The sequence below is a fragment of the Lagopus leucura genome, unplaced genomic scaffold, assembly GCF_019238085.1.
Source record: "Lagopus leucura isolate 7727_CA_CO unplaced genomic scaffold, USGS_WTPT01 Super-Scaffold_73, whole genome shotgun sequence".
NCBI classification, from domain to species: domain Eukaryota; kingdom Metazoa; phylum Chordata; class Aves; order Galliformes; family Phasianidae; genus Lagopus; species Lagopus leucura.
Genome location: NW_024962252.1, coordinates 69,724,461 through 69,741,453, shown reverse-complemented (window position 1 = coordinate 69,741,453; position 16,993 = coordinate 69,724,461). Strand labels below are relative to the sequence as shown.

The 16,993-nt window shown below is 37.4% G+C and overlaps 1 protein-coding gene across 4 annotated transcripts in view; it reads left to right on the top strand.

The window, feature by feature from the left end:
• The window catches only part of SMYD3 (SET and MYND domain containing 3), a 360,402-nt gene that overhangs the window by 25,519 nt on the left and 317,890 nt on the right, over positions 1 to 16,993 (top strand). For all 4 annotated transcript variants that reach the window (XR_006183097.1, XR_006183096.1, XM_042895284.1 and 1 more), the window contains exons 2-3: positions 10,068 to 10,131; positions 15,848 to 15,955. Coding sequence is in view for 2 of the 4 variants with exons in the window: in XM_042895284.1 (XP_042751218.1) it covers positions 10,068 to 10,131; positions 15,848 to 15,955 (172 nt within the window). In the remaining 2 variants the exon portion in view is untranslated. The remainder of the gene's footprint in view (positions 1 to 10,067; positions 10,132 to 15,847; positions 15,956 to 16,993) is intronic.

Below are 16,993 nucleotides of genomic sequence, written 5' to 3'. Positions count from 1 at the left end.
ATACACAGTGGAACATCTGTGCAGCCATCAGGCAGTCATTTATATACATTAGTGAGGGCACTGGTTTTGTGCCGCTCATACAGGGCGTGCAAACACAGCACAAGTGTTATTTTGATGGAAGCCTGTCTTGCCAAATTTTGTTATTATGGGATAACATACAAATGAGATGAGATGAAAAGCCTAAAAAGGCTACCTGCATGTGTGCTTTAGTACTGCAACATGCAAATATTTCTGCTGGGGTTAGTCCTCTCAGTGCAATGGTGAGCACAGGATGTTGCAGTTTCTTCATTGGAAGAAACTCACCCAGGTGTATCATTTTCTCCATTACTGCCTTCACCCTATGCTGTCACTGTTGGCAGAAATGTCAAAGACTTCAGTGGTACAAAAGAAATCCATTGCTGAGCAAGAGGATGGCACTGTAAGTTTTGTCTTCAGTGCTATGTTTGAGAACACAACAGTTTAGTTCCCAGAAATTTAAGGTTTTCCTCCTTTCATTTACATAATTTCTGTAGTTGGTGCTTTTACTGCAGCTGTTGACTCACCCAATAAATGTTTTCCTCTATAAATGTGCAAATACCTAGATATATGCACCCTAACTATGCTTTCATAAATAAAGTTTTTGTCATCTTAGAAACCTAAACAGTTCAACTAAAATAAGTAAATATTTGGGAACTTAATTGATTTCCTCAAGACAAAGCTGAGTTGTTGCATTTCATATGATGAGCAAATTCGAAGAGTTGAAGAGATACAAGAACGAGTTACTTCTTTATAAAAATATGCAGATCCCATAGAGGAATGCACATCAGCTGCTTTTTTGGTTTATTTCTTCAAAAGAGTTCTAGTTAAGCATAATATGACCAATTTGTCTTTTTGAGATTAGTTTGGGGTGCGTTTAATGTTACTCTAATGCTCCACAAATTAAATGTAATGGTGTACTAAATATATTTTTTCTTTCCAGTTTTAAAAAAATGTTTGCATTTCTTTTTTTTTTTTTAAATTTTCATTTTATTTTCAAAGTCAATGTCCCTGACACCTTCTGTAGTATGAAAATGTGTTGATAATGAGATCATTCTTCCTTGAGTATTTTACTGAGTTCATGTCTCAGTGGTACTCTTCCCACATGTAGTTTTTTGGTATGTGATGGTACTATTGAGCATATCATCTCTGCTGCAAAATAGCCATAGTGTATTCTTTTACTGACATAAAACAATTGACTTGGCAATGCCTAGCTTATTATCTGTTTAATGTTTTCATAGAATGTATACTTTGATTTAGGGTTTTGAGCTTATATATACTTAATGTTAGCAGATGACTGCATATTTATTTATTCTGGCAATATCATTAATTGTTCAGAAGAAGACTTAGTTTTTCAGGCAAACCTAGAGCATCTGTTTGTAATTCTGTCTTGAGCATTGCCAACACAAATTAGTATTTGTAGCTCAGTTACCAGGCATTTTCAAAGTTCCTGAGTTCTACGAGAATGATTAATACTGAACTAATGGAATAATCCAGGCTTCTATCCTAGGTTTATGGAGGCTTCGTGAACATAAGCTTTCCAGTTTCCTAGTTAGGTAGCTGTCTCTTTTGGGATGAATCTCTGCTGATTGTCACCTAAGTCAGGGTTTAGAATGGGGATGCAGAAAAATCATTTAAAAAGTGTATATGTTGGGGCAGGGATTGATTCTTCAGTCCTTGGCCTATTAAACTTTCTTTTTCCTCCAAATTATTATTATTTGTAATGAATGGGGGGGGTCAGGCTCAGTTCTCCTTCTCCCATAGAAGAAGAGACATTCTCATTTCATTGGTTTGGGACATGGTTCACTTTAGAAATTACTGAAGGCTCATGTTTTTCACACAGGTGCTGCTGGCATTTCTCTTACTCTGCGCAACACAGTATTGCTGTTAATTTTAACACTATTGTTTGCAAGCCGTATCAGTTCTGCTCTGTGTTAACAAAACCTCTACTGTTCTTCTAGCTTTTGTGTGTCACGATAAACCTTCAGTCTCTCCTTTTACTAACAGGGAAAAACTATTTCTCATTTTCTTGTACCCTACTCTACAAAGTCTCGTTCCATGCTTGTTGAACTGAAACAAGTAATCTGATTTCACTCATGACCCGTTGCTAAAGCTACAGTATGATGATTAAAGGCTCACATTTCTTGGCCATGGAGAAAATGAGATTTGACTGAAGATTTATAGTGATGTAAACATAATATTTTCTGGAGCTTTAAAAAAAAAAAAACACACGCACAAAAAAAAACCCCAGCAGTTTTAGCTGGATAATCCTGCTGAGCCAACAGTCAGTGCACATCAATTTATAATTCTTCATATTAGGTCAAACCTCCTTGAAGTATCTATTCCTCTTTGAAATTTCTCCCATACCAGTAGCAATTTTTGAAATGACAATGTGTGTGCTGATGTGTTGTGGCTGGGCCAACTCAGTAAGCAAGTAGATGACAATCTCTCATGACAGATATTATGGCTTTCCAGCTCCTTCTTTTTTCATTGTTCACTATAAAATAATGTTGTAAGGAAAAAGAGGGAAACCAATGGCTATGTGTATGGAAGCATGTTGTATATTGGAATTCCCATGACTTCTTTAAAAATGAATTCTGTGAATGGAAGTAATAGCTTCAGAAAAAACCCTTGATTCTTCCTCTCCAAGTAAAAGTCATGGTCAGTCTTCAAAAAATTGAGTAATTTCTGAGGGATACTAAATTATTCTGAAACTTCCTTAACTGGAATAAGTATCTATTGTGTAGGTGTTGACTACTGTCAGAAATGTACCAGTACTAATCAAAGACATAGTTTGTGAGGGAGGCTTGCCATTTTCCAGAAATACCTAGGTGTGTACACATCTTAAAGCGTATCGTTTAGTGCTGCTGAGGTTCTTGGATTGAATACCAGTGTTACATGCCTTCCTGGTCTAACTGTTACTTCTTAATAAGGAAGACTTGTCTTGAGGTTAGTGATTACTTTGTCTTCTAAAATACACTAAAGTATGCTTCTGAATTTGATAGGTTTTTGTTTTTTTTTTTAAAAGCTTTTATCTTGAAGATCAACAAATTTGGAAAATGTGAAAATTATACAGCTTTTCCCTACTGTCAAATTGGTACGTGGGATGGGTGGGAAGTGCATTTGGGCATCTTAGCCGTAGTGCTCTTGTCTGTCAAATTATGGTTCCTTTTTTTTTTTTTTTCTGAAAATATCTCAACCTCATTATAGGTACAGACATTTCTTTTGACTTTTTATAATCTTGATTAAATGGAAAAGGGAAACTGGGGTGACTAATCATTGCAACTGAAGAAACATCTATTACACTTTTAACCATAGGATGTCACCAGAGTACATAGAGTAGTCTGTATGATAAAGCGATATGGAGCTGATTTCAGGCTCTCTGATAATTTGTTTTGAGTATAAACAATCCAAATGTGCAGAGGCTTTCTGGAATCAGTCATTGCAGCATTTTGGCCAGTTCCGCTGTAGAAAGCCATTCTGTCCTAAAGGATTGACTGGAAGTGGGAGTGGAGTTACTGATGTCAGGAGCTATTTTTATATTATTTTACTAGAAAAGTCTGTAGTGACATTTTATGAGCAGTGCAGTTCATTACAAGAATCCTTTGGACATTTGAGGGAAAGTGTCCAAGTAGCTTTGCAGAGCAAGTAAGTTTAGGAGGCAACCCTAAGTAGTTGCCTACTTTCAGATCCAAACTTTCCTGTAGTTTTGCATCATTGCTCTTGGTGATAACCACAGTATTTGCATGCAACTATTGATTTTGTTTGTGGTAGCATTTATTTTATTCATCAGCCTCGTTGATAAAGTGGTAGCATGCGTGTATGCATGTGTAGTTTGTACTCTAGAATAAATAAGGACTCTTATGGGAGATGCTAAATGCTTCTCCTGAGTTATAGTTTTGGGTAAAGGGGACAGAATGTGGCCTTGTACTACTGAAATTACTTTTGAAGCCTTCTCTGGGTTTTCTGTACTTGTACTTTCTTGCATTGATTAGGGTCAGAGTAAGCGTTGAATAAAGAGATAAAATTCAAAAGTAAATGTCTTTCCTGCTGTGGTTCATATTGTTAGGTGTTTGTTCTTAAAAGTTCCTTCATTCATTTTGTTGGAAAGGATTGCATTTGAAGCTTTTCGTCAGTTATCAGCTCATTGTTCAGTTACGAGTTTCTCTTCTTGGTTACAGCGAATTATTGCTTATTCTGCTTATTTCAGCAGCTGTAATTTCAGAAAAAAATATATATATATATATTTTTTTTCTAGTGGGAGAATTTTCTCTGAGGGAGAATCTTCTACTTGTGGCTTTAGATAACTTTTCAATTTCAACAAGTGCTCTTGCACCATTCTGTGAGTGTGGTATTTTAACAGATTATATCTTCACAAAATACTATGAAGTTTTTGAAAAGTAAATGTTTTCTCATCACAATTTAGGGATGTTGCTAATGTTGCATGAACAGAAAGACTAGTTTCTACATGAAAATAAATGAAAATCTATCCAACGGATGACTTTTGTTTATTGTTTTCCCAGTCTTGCTTCAGCCTTGATTCCTTCAAGCTGCCAAAGAAGAAAAAACAAAATCTAACATAAATTTTATGGGAAAACATCATAGTGGAACAAAGAAATGACTGTTGACTACAACAAAATTTTATTTGGAAATTTATTTGGACCAGTGGTTCTTCAGAAGAGTCCAATTATGGGAGATAATAACCAAACCACAGAACTCTCAGTTAACTGAACTAATATGACATGGCACATTTATCACCTACTTAGTGTGTATTTTTAAACAAACAAACAAAAAAAAGGTAGTAGACATGTAAAGATGTAAAGATGATAGTTACTAAGATCTGAACAGAACTGAGGCTCATTCTAAGCAGAAGGATCCTCTCTTCTTTCATCTGTCTGAATTGTGGTTTTTGCTTGCAGAACGTATCCAGAAACATTTTGAGGTGTTAAAATACAAGGTTGAATGTAGCAAGAATTACTGCAAATTGCAGCATTCAGGATGACACATGAGACTTCAGAAGCCAAGACTAAAGCTGTGGGTATGCCAAACAAACTGTATGTTTGTTACTGGGTGGTTCACGTGAGAGCACAAATGTCTGAACTCTTGCCACGAGTTTTCTTTCTTTCCTGAGCAATGCAGTACCACTTCTGAAGTGTTTTCGGGTGTAAAGGAGAGTATGCTTGTATTTGGAAATATTTTTTTTTTTCTCATATAGAAGATCTGTCTTAGTTTTCACTCGAATAAGTCAGTCTGATGGTTAGCTGTGGTTACTGCCTTTTAATTCTAAATATTGGCTGTTCTAACTACCCCTTGAAATGCCACTTCTCCCAAGTGCTACTTTTACATTAGAAAAGTAATTTATGTGCTTTCTCAACACAGTAAAGCATGCAAGTGGAAAATATGGGGCATTTTTGTATGACTTTGTAGAACATGGATTTCCAACATCATTCTTGTGTAAGCTCAAAGGGTGAAGTGGGACCCTACACCTGTGTATGAAGAGGATCAGATGACAGGGGAACTAGCAGCTCCTTGCCTGCAAAACCTGCCTGTAATGACAGAGGATGTCTGGGGCCAGGGGAGAAGGGGGAAGGAAGCTCCTCTGCAGTAGACTGAGCCGCGTGATACTGGTGCCTGGGTCTTGGGTAGATGCTTTTGTTGCTTGCCAAGGACTTGGATTTCGGATGTGCAGGTGCTTGGCAGGCCTTGGGCATGTTATCCCCTGCACAAGTCCTCCTGTATCTTTTGCCTTTATCCCCAGAGCTGTGCTGTCACTTTTGGTGTGCTGCAGATGCCTTTCTGCATAGCTAGTGCCCACATACATGAGCAGCTCTGCTGCTATGTGTTGTTCTCCATCTGCTGAGGGATGGGAAGGAAGGTGGTCACTGCGCCACATGTAACCCACTGCTCGCAGATCAACCAAGTTAAAAATGCAGTTTGTTATAAGCATCTTTACTTTTATTAGTGGAAGACCAAGCTGTGTTAGCAAAATGATGAGTGGCATGTTTGCTTGCTGTGGGTATTGATTTCTTTCACTGTGTGATGGGTCTGATATGCATGCACTCAGAAAAATCCAAGTAAGCATCATGCACTTGATGTGTTCGACTGAATAAAAGGCTTAAGAATTTGTTCAGGAAATTAGTTCTACATGATGTGCATGTGAAAGAGCACCTCTTCTGTGACACGTATTATAGAGCTGGATTATTAACTGAAAAGCAGTATCAACTACAAAAATGCAATAGGGAATTCATGTGAGATTGCCCTTTCATCGTGCAATCTGTGGCAGCATCAGAAGTGTGAATAAACTGTACAGCAAGGAGAGGTGAGCACAGCCTGGTAATCAAATACTGTGTTACATCTTGTGCTCATCTGGTGTGCAGTGGCTGAAAGTCAAGTGCCTGCAATCACCAGAGAAGTGTGGATGCATTTCCATTATAAATTAAGTAGCCTAATTGTGTTTGCTTGGGTTTCTTTGTGTTTTATAATTGTATTAGGCTCTTCCCCAGCAGGCAAAAGTGCTTTCATTCACTGGGGTTGTTGTTGTTGGGTTGTACTTACTAACTGCTCATCTGATGCTTTCAAAAGGGCAAGGTTTTGCATATTGTATGGGTGCAGGCGTGGTGCTGGTAGCATCCAACCGTGCTGACACTGCCTGGGCAGCCTTTGCAGTCTGTGACTCAGGTGGGTCACACTGGTGGGATGCAGTAGATACTGCATTGGACAGTGACTTTGTTTCAGTAATCTGTAATGTTAATAAAATGTGTAGGACTGGAATAAAATAGGCAAATAGTCTCATTTTTTAAAAATGTCCTAAAATGCATCAATCATATATACACAAATACATTAATCTTATTTTTGAATTCTTTATATTCAGAGTAAGTGGGTTGAATCATTCTTTTTTTACATTTAAAATGCCACGTTGCAAGATTCATGGATACTATAAGTCTAAAGGAATTTTTTTTCATCCAGGAGGGAGAGGTCTGGAATTCAAAACAACCGTTTCAACTTCCTGAAGGGAGGTTGTGGTGCAAAAGGGTCTGGCCTCTTCTCCCAGGCAAATAGTAGGACCCGAGGAAATGGCCAGAAGTTATACCAGAGGAGGTTTAGGTTGGATGTTAGGAGAAACTTTTTCTCTCAAAGGGTGGTCAGGCACTGGAATGGCTGCCAGGGAGGTTGTGGAGTTGCCGTCCCTGGTAGTGCTCAAGAGGCGCCTGGGTGAGGAGCTGCGAGAGATGGTTTAGTAGCTTGTGGCACTGATAGGAATGGGAGGGTGGTTGGACTGGATGATCTTGCAGGTTGTTTCCAACCTTGTGATTCTGTGATTCTGTGATTCTGTGATTCTGTTTTATCGTAGCTGTGCTGTTCAGGTCTGTAAGTGGTGTCCTACATCTACTTGTCACTGAGAACAACCCCAAAAGATGAATAGATTGTTAATTTGTTATACAGTGACAGCAAGGATCATCTTATTCAAGTAATCTGACTGGTAGTGTCAATCTGGAAAAAAAACAGATTTAGAGTAATAGTCCTTCGATTTCTACGTGTATTTGTTTGTCACTACAGCATTGTTTACCCTTTGTGGTGAAAGATGGAAGGAATCTAATCCTGTGAAGTACTGAAACTTCAGAGGGTGCAGAAGAAGCTTGGTGCTTTGTGGTGTATGGTTATTTCTTTTTTTCTTTTTTATAAAATGAATAAGCCAGTGTTGGTGACTTCATCAGTGGTTACAGTAAATCATGGCATCTTTTGGGAAAAAGAGACCCTGACAAGGTGTGTTTGTAGTTTATTGAGGTTGTCAGATCTAGACTGATGGAAGGATGTGGAATCTGTATGAGAGAGTTCTCCAGTACTTATGGGCATCCATTCCTTTAAAATCTGTCTCTAGAAAGTTATAATTACTCTGCTTTTAGAATCTGTCTTCTGCGTGCTCGTGCTTGGCCTTTTTGGTACTTTAATGTGCGTGTCACTGAAATTACTAATGCTGTATTAGCCAAGCCCTAACTCTGTTTAGGTGGATAGCATTTAGAACAAAAAAAAGTCTGGTTTTAAAAATGTTTTGCCAAGTCATTCTACAGGAAGAGGTGATAAAGAGAAGTTTGATGGAGTTCACTAGATGTAGAATTGTGGAACAAAAGAAGTTTTCTGGAAAAGGAGAGGCTGAAAGATCCCTCATGTTGTCTGTGATTCTGTGAAGCTGAATAGAGCAGAACTATGGCAAAGAGCATAGGCACGCTGCAGAGTGGCAGACTTGAGGACTACAGCTGTGCAGATGAACAGCTAAGCAGCATACCAGAGCTCTATCTCTTTTTCTTTCATTTTTATTTCACAGTTTGGTGGGCAGATTTTTTGTTGATAGCATTGCCTATGATTAATATGTTATGAAAAGTTCACTGACAGACTTATAGGAAGAACAAAGCAGTGAGTAAAGAAGTTGAAATTCTTGTCGTGTCATCTTTCAGTAATTTGAAATGTCTAGCTTCAGCAAAGTGTTCATCTGTGCTGTTAATTGCAAAACATCTAGAAAGAATTTGTGGGTCATTTATTAAAAATGAGTCTTTCATGTCCTTGACGGAACATGCTGCTTAGCATGGCATGTAATAGCAGAACATGTGCTTGTATCTGAAATACTTCTAATTTGTAATTCTCTTGGGCCTGGGTGTGTATACAGACTGGGAGGAGCAGTCCTTGAGAATTGCCCTGCAGAGAAGGACCTGGGGGTCCTGGTGGATGAAAAACTTAACATGAGCTGGGCTTGTTCAGCCTGGAGAAGAGAAGGCTGTGGAGTGGTCTCATTGCAGCCTTCCAGTACCTAAAGAGAGCCTACAAACAGGAGGGGAATCAACTTTTTACAAGGGTTGATAATAGCAGGGCAAGGGGAAATGGTTTTAAGTTGAGGGAGAGGAGATTTAGGTTGGATGTCAGGGAAATTCTTTACAGAGAGAGTGGTGAGGTGCTGGAACAGGCTGCCCAGAGGTTGTGGATGCCCCATCCCTGGGGTGTTTAAGGGCAGGTTGGATGGGGCCCTGGGCAGCCAGGTCTAGTATTAAATGGGGAGGTTGGTGGCCCTGCCTGTGGCAGGGGGGTTGGAGATTCATGATCCTTGAGATTCCTTCCAACTCAAGCCATTCTATGATTCTATGATATGATTCTCTTGGTAGTCAGCAGGAATGCCTACGAAATATTGTGCAGCAAAATAGTGGTTTTCATACAGTAGCTATTCAAAGAATGTTGCTTCTTTGTAAATCTGTGTGTAGTACTTTCTACGGAAAATCAAGGGGAGAGGAACATCAAAATCTTTGCCTCCTTTCTACTGCTCTAGAGTAAATCTTTCTTCTTGAATTCACGTATTTGAGGTGTAAGATGTTCTCTGTGTATGTTTTCACATTTAATGTCTGAAAATTTATAAACCTATAGTGATATTTTATTTTTAATTTGGATAACTGTAAACTATGACAACATCAGAAAATGATGGAGACACTTTTTACCCTTGGATTGTGCTGTGCATCTCTGTACGTTATCCTCCTAACTTTCATTAGATTTTCATTATTTCACCTCTGAATGCATTTTTAGTTTGGTCTTACTGACCACCAATTCTGCTGTGACTTGTCACGTTGAGGCTCTATAATAATAAAGTTATAATCTGATGTCATAACTGCAGTTTGACAATCAGGTCTTGCTTAAGATGTGCTGATGCTGAAAACAATGCTCAAGACACTTAATAAGTATGCAGATGTAATGGTATCTAAAAACCCAAACTCATTAGGATTGTAGCTGTATGACACACACAAAAAAGTCACACTTGATATCTCTGCTGTTAATTCAGGGTGGCCCCACGTGTATTAAGTCATACGAGTAATGGAATGTGAAAACAGCTTTGTATGTAATGCACAATTTCTTCCTGGGCTGCAATGCATTATAGGTTTTTTTTTTTTTTTAATTTCCTCCAGGTACTTTTTTTTTTTTTTTTTCCTCCAATATTTGAAAACTGCCAGTTATGTAAGAAGGATAAATATAAGGCTCTACTCATATTTTTAACAGATTTTTTTTTTTCTTAACAGGAATGAACATCTGCACAGATGCTCTCAGTGCAAAGTTGCTAAATACTGTGGTAAATCATGTCAGGTAAGATGAAGAATTACAGCTATAAAGTACTGAAGAAAAACAATCATTTAAATACTTAATTTACAGGGTCTCCATGAATTTTCCACATTGGCGCGTCTCTATATTTTTTGGTTTGCGCTTATGGATAGAGAGTGTATTGCCTTGTTTTATTTTGATTATTCTTACAGTTACAAATATAAGATTATATTTCCTGAGACAGAGCTAAGATGAAATGTGTGGTGTTTGGCTGTGCTTAGAGGGAGAGGAAGAATTCTGCAGCTTGCTGGTTGCAGACTGGAGGTTCTAAGCCTATTCTGCAGTAAAACCATTTGTATTTCAAGAGTAATTTTTATTGTGGAAAAGTATATATCCCATTTGTTTTAAGAGGAAGAAAGATTTGAGTATTTGCAGGTAAGAGGCATTATTGGACAAAACAGTATCTTGAAGGATGGTATCAAGAAGATGGAGCCAGGCACTTTGCAAAATGCATGGCAGGAAGATGAGGGACAATGGAAATAAGTTGAAAGAAAAAAGATTCAGACGTGTAAGGAAAAACTTCTTGACCCTGAGGACAACCAAGAATTGAAACAGGCTGACTATGGTGATAGTGCCATTTGCATCCTTGGAGGTTTTCAGATCCTACTGGATAAATTGCTGAGTGAGATCTGACCACAGAATTAACCCTACTTTGCAACTTGAGAACTCCAGAGATCCCTTCCAATTTGAATTATCCTATTATTCTGTTGTATGAAACAGCTTGGAAAAGTGTTCAACCCTAGAAGCTTAGCTTTACTGTTTGATATTGTAACTGAAACTTGTGCACAGAAGTTGGCAGGCCTTGGTATTGAATAGTCACACATGGATAGATGACTGCATAAGGTGTGACTTGGCAGAAAACCGGACACCTGAAATTCAAAGCATGAAGATTGCCTTAAAAAACAACAGCAACAACAACAAAAACAAAAAACAAACAAACAAAAAATTTAATTTCTGCATAATTTCTCTTAGGTGTGCATGGTTATTTTTTGTTTGCTTGTCTAAGGAAGACAAATAATTGTTAATAAAGACCAGTAGTGATATTCTATTACAGATATAGAAATCTAACTTTTTAATTCTTTGACCTTCAAGTGGTCCTTTCACACTTTAGGTGTGCCATGTCCCCTCACACAATGTGTTTTTCGTTGATCCTTTACAATGTGATACTAGAAGCAATTCTGCCTTACTATGATTTGCAATGCTCTCAACATGCCAAAACCCATTCTTTTGGGGATTAAAACATATGGAGGGGGAAAGGAGGGAGATAAGACATTTTGATTCATTGTACAGCAAATGTGTGCAACGTACATTAGGTGCTTGCTGTAGCATCAATAATAGTGCCACAAAGAGATTTATTATAGGAAATCACAAGGAAAATATAACTGAAGAATATAGAAGACCAGAGTTATTTGTAAGGTAACTTTAAAACAAATGTGTGTCAGGAGAGTAATTGGTAAAGCCTCCGTTGATGACTCTCTAATGTGAAATGAGGCACCATGGCCCCTATGCTGGCACCGACCTGCACAAGCAAATTTACAAGGTGTAATGCAATAGCCTCTTCTCACCTATGTGTAATAGCAACAAAACTAGGAAATGGAGTTTTAGCCTTTGGGAAAGCAATTAGGTGAATTTGCTTTGAGGATTCACACTGGATAGCCTCAGGTTATCTTGAATATTCTTGTTTTTTGCTTCCAGCTCTAGGGTTCTTATGCTTTAAACCATCTCCAGTTTCCCTACCTCCACTGTTATAGGTATTGATTTTGGGGAGACAGGGCTGGTTCTGCTTTAAGTAATCAGCACTGAACATGCTGTGTATTTATTGTCTCACAGCATCTTGTGCTGTTAATGTTATACAGAATTAATGTGTAATTAATATCACCCAGTCTCTTTTGGTAGTAGATAGCAATTGAGAACAACTGAAAAAAAAATTCAGTTATATGGACAAAACAGTGAATTTATTGAGACTGACAATTCTGTGCAAATGATCCGGATAAAACTGAGACAAAGCAGATCTGTTTTCTGTTGAGTACTGTCCCCTAGTTCATTTTTCTTTCAATAAGCTGTCTAAACTACTGTGTAGCTCTTTTTACAACAGCTGTTAGTGGAGCTCTCCTTGGCCAAGGCATGGGCTTTGTGCTCTACTTAGGCTTTGTAGCTGCAGTGCAATTCATTAGTTTGTTCCCTTACAATTGAAATAATTGCTGAACAAAATAAACAGCAGGGTATTGACTCAAATTGGAGTTTGCACATTTAAAAAGTGAATATTGGCAAAACAGCATTATTTTATTCTTGTAAATAACTAAATAACAGACCAGCTTGGAAATATTGGTTGTGCTGTTGGATTTACAATTTACACTTAGCTGCAGAATGATTTGATTAATTTTTCACATGTATTAAATAAATCCCACCATATAAAACACTTAACTGAGGCTTAAGTCTGTTAGCTTTATGGAGTTTTCCAATTAATACAGTTAATGAAATCAGAATTGAAGTAAAAATCTGACTTTCAAAAATGAACCACAATGAAACAGACTGAAACCCCATATTAACTGAATGGCTGAACTGGATTTGGGATAAAGGTAGACTTTGTGAATGAAACTTTGAAGTACACTCAGCAGGGAATTTCTGTTATAGGATGGGCCAAAATTCATTGCAGGGGAGTTGAGCTACATGGCATTCAGAGGTCTCTTCCAATTCTAAGGATTCTGTGATTCTAAAATGAGCCATTTTTAAGGCTGAAAATGTTTTGTAGAAATCCTCACGTGGTTTCAAGTGTCAAGTGGTTAATAAAAAGTGTCTTTGTGTTAACCTGTAGGGGAGGAAATACCCTTGAAAAAGATATTTAGCCTCTTGGAACTTAGCTTGAAAAATGTTATCCTTCAAGAAGATATGTGGGCAGAGCAAGAAGTTCTGACAAAACAGAAGAGGAGTTGGAATTTCTAGCTTGTAGAAAATGTTAAAGATGAAAAATTTCAAGTGCACTGTGTCAAATTTCAGAATTCTCTGTTATCTCTTAGGCCAGTTGAAGCTGCTTGCTTTCACTTTTAACACTTAGAAAAAAGGAGATATTAGAAATGTAGGGCTGGAAAAGATCCTTTGCGCTGATCTTTATGATTGAATTCTCATTTTGGGATCATACAATAGTCAAAAGGCCTATTATACATATGTTATATGTAGGCCTTTTGATTTGAAATGTGTTTTTGAGCTGGACCTCATTTACTTTTGTCCCTTCTCAACAATTCTCTGCTAGAACTCCTTTCTCACCTGCTTATGCTTAATTTGCCTAATTTCTCAGTGCTGTTTTCTAGCAGTGTTAGTCTGGGTATCTCTCCAAATGTATGGAGTGACCATGTTTGCTTCTCCTCATAATTGCTGTTGTGATCTCCTGGCACTGTTAATTAATTTGGTGCATCCTACAGTTTGGGGACAAGTGATGTAGATGATAATCCCTGACAAGTGGGACCTTTAGGCAGAATTCAGAATGTGTCATTATGAAAAACTATTGAAATGTCTATTTAATGCCTATGTGTGCAACCTGCTGCAGGGAGCCTGCTTTGGCAGGGGAGTTGGACTCTGTGAGTCCAACCTGTACTCCCTTCCAACCTCTACAATTATGTGATTCTGTGATTTAATTTAAAATAAACAAATAAAAATCCCACTTTTTTTTTTTTTTTTTTTTTTTTTTTTTTTAGCTCTAGTCTTCAATTGCTTCCCTTCTTAGCCACTGGTTTGGGAGGAGGTAAAAGGAAGGATTCTGTTTTTGAGATCCTAAACGTAGTGAAGTCTGGAAGAGGAGCAGTGAGCACTGCTCTGTAGTATTTATTTGTCTTCCCTTGCTTCTTTTTGGGAGTGTTCATTTCTAACAGGGAAAAAATCTGTTGGAAAAAACTGGAAGCACTTCCCTGACAAGGAGGGAGAAGGGTCAGACCAGGTGACCATGCCTCTCCATGGCAATGTCTGTACTCATGCCATTTAGAGGGTATAAAAGCCCTGTCTGAAAGCCAGGACATTTGGAGTTCAGAGCTGTGGCACCAAGATAAGCCCACCAATAAGTGTCGTTAGAGACTGCCTTTAAAGGTAGGGTTACAGGACTTAACAGTTACATGTAGTTCTGCAATTTCTGTTTGTTGTCTGAATAGGAAGAATACTTCTGATCTCATCATACTTGATGTATTTGGAACTTTGCTTCTCCCCTGGTCACCTGGGAGGAAGTGAGCAGCAGTCTCTGTTCCAGCATCCCTCCTGCAGAAGGATCCCACAGATTTCTTCTTGGCATCAGCTTTTGCCAAGCACTGCTTAGAAGAGAGCATCTGCTCTCAGTGTTATTCTCATAGGGAAATGCATCCCTGAGAAGTGTGGCATATTAGGCTGGGTGGTGCTGTATGTTTTGTCTCATTAGGGCTTTATTGGTTGGGTAAGCTATTAATCATTTTGGTGTCACATTCAGCATACTTGAAATTCTGTGCAGAATTTATGTAAGGAATGAAAATCGACAGATAAAGGCTTGCTCCGAAGAACAATTTTAGTTCAAGCAGTAGAAAAATGCTCATGTAATTATATTGCAGGGAATGACATCAGGACATTTACAAGTGTGACCTTGTTTCTTCTAGAGAAGAGTATTTCTATTGAGCAGTAGATTCTTGCCTTTTATTTGTCAGACAGCATGTGACACTAACTATATTTGGATTAATGCCTTCTTGGTGTCATTTTTTTTCCCTTTCTCGAGCTGTGGGTATAGGAAAAGAAACCACAAATCTCCCATGCAACTGAAAGAAATAAAAAATACCATTTATTTAGTATATGTAAGCCAAAGGTGGGGGAAAACCCACAGTGAAACAGAATGAGTGTCACTGATGCCGAAGCCTGGCCACCTGAAATGTTTTCCCATATAAACACAGCTTTAAAAAAAAATAAAATTGCATAATGACCTCTGTAATCTTTATAACTCAAATGTCAGTGTGTGTAGCTGTGATGTGCACTTGTACATATCACAGATGTTCCCTCTTTTTTTTTTTTTATTGCTGAATGTATAATTGCTTTGTATTGGACATGTTATCATTTCCTATGTGGCATTTACCTTGTAGAAGCTGGTTTTCTTGAATTTCATTTTTTGTTTTCCTCTCTGCATTAATCTGTGAGAGAAGTCACCTTCAGAAGCTTTTGGTTTTTCTGAGTTCTTATCACTGTAACAGCTGTTTACTGTTCTGTTGTTTTCAATTTGCTTATAAAAATGTCTGAAAAATCGCTCATTGTCTTCAGATCTATACTGTGAATATATGTATATATTAACAATGTAAAGATGTACTGTATTAATGAGATGAGCTTGGAGATTTTGTTAAGCATGAGCAGAATTTTGAGCTTAGAAAGCTGGAAGTTAGGGAAAAAAAAAAAGGTGGTCAGACATTGCCTCTGTCTTCCAGCATAAGTTTCTCTTTATCGAAGATTTGTTGTTGTCTGTCTTTCATACTAGCTTGGAAAAGAAAAAAAAAAAAAAAAAAAAAGGAAAAAGGAAAAAAACCATATTGTAGCACCCTTTCTAATCTCCAGGGTAGGGAGCTCCCTATCTTCTTCCCACAGTGAAACAATGTATGTATGAAGGAGTGTGTGTGCGTATATGTATATAATATATCTAGAATAATAGTAACAATAACATGAAGTTTTTCTTTCTCTTCCATTTATTTATTTATTTTTAAATTGATAGAAAGAAGCTTGGCTGGACCACAAGCGGGAGTGCAAGTGCCTTCAGAATGTCAAGCCTAATTTTCCTCCAGATTCTGTCAGACTTGCTGGCAGGATTGTTTTTAAGCTAGTAAGTGACATACTTTTAGATATATTCAGTGTAATAGTTTCGGGTTAATACTTTTTCACTCTACATTTTTAATGTAATTAAGAACTAGAAAGCTGAAGTGACTGGGATCGCTGAATAAAATTGGACTGCACACTGCATTAAAATATTACTGATTGATTTGCAGAAGTGTGAAAAGGTTCAAGAGGACTGAAATGGACATAATTAAGCTCAAGAGGTCTGTTTATGAAGTTTTTATTCCTATGGCTGTCACAGCATCCTAAACTTATTTCTGCCTAGAGGGAAAGCACAGAACACACTGTTTTTTGTTTGATACTATCAAAGTTATTGGTGCATCCATCAAGTTCACTGGGATTTTTTTTTTTTGTTTGTTTATTTTTATTTTTTTTTTAATATATATGAGTGGTAAAGAGAAGCATGCACTGTTAACCCTTCCTTTTAATGTTGGGTTCCCTTAATCTCAATTGGATATTTTTTTCCTAAATTTTTCTTGAAAGTCCTGGGTTTTGACATTCCCACAGCTTGATTAATTTACACAGACTAAATTTTCTGTTAAATCAATAGGCTGATGACTGAGATTATAAATCCTTTTTTTTTTTTTTTTTTTTTTTTTCCTGACCCTGCCATGATACTGTCTTTCTTGAATAAAAATGTATTCATTTATTGGGGTCTGAATGATAGAATGTAATTTAATATCTTAATTTATACATTGTTGGGAGCAGTGTGTGCGTGATGGTTTTTAAAGGGCAAATATGTACCTAGAAATGCAGTACATTAATTATAGTCTCATGAAATCTGAGACTACTAACCTCATAAATTGCTTTCAATTACAGTATGAAGGGCCACAGTAAATTACTAAGGGCAAACTGCCAAAGTCGAGAAAATATACTAGTAGAAAGTGTCATAACATCAGAAATTAAGTAGTATTTCATGATAGTTTACAGAAAGTATAGACTGACCAGATTTATGTTGATGCAGTTACCTGTACCTAATTATCTTACAGGCATATCACATTGAATAATCAATTTCGTAGAGTGTTTT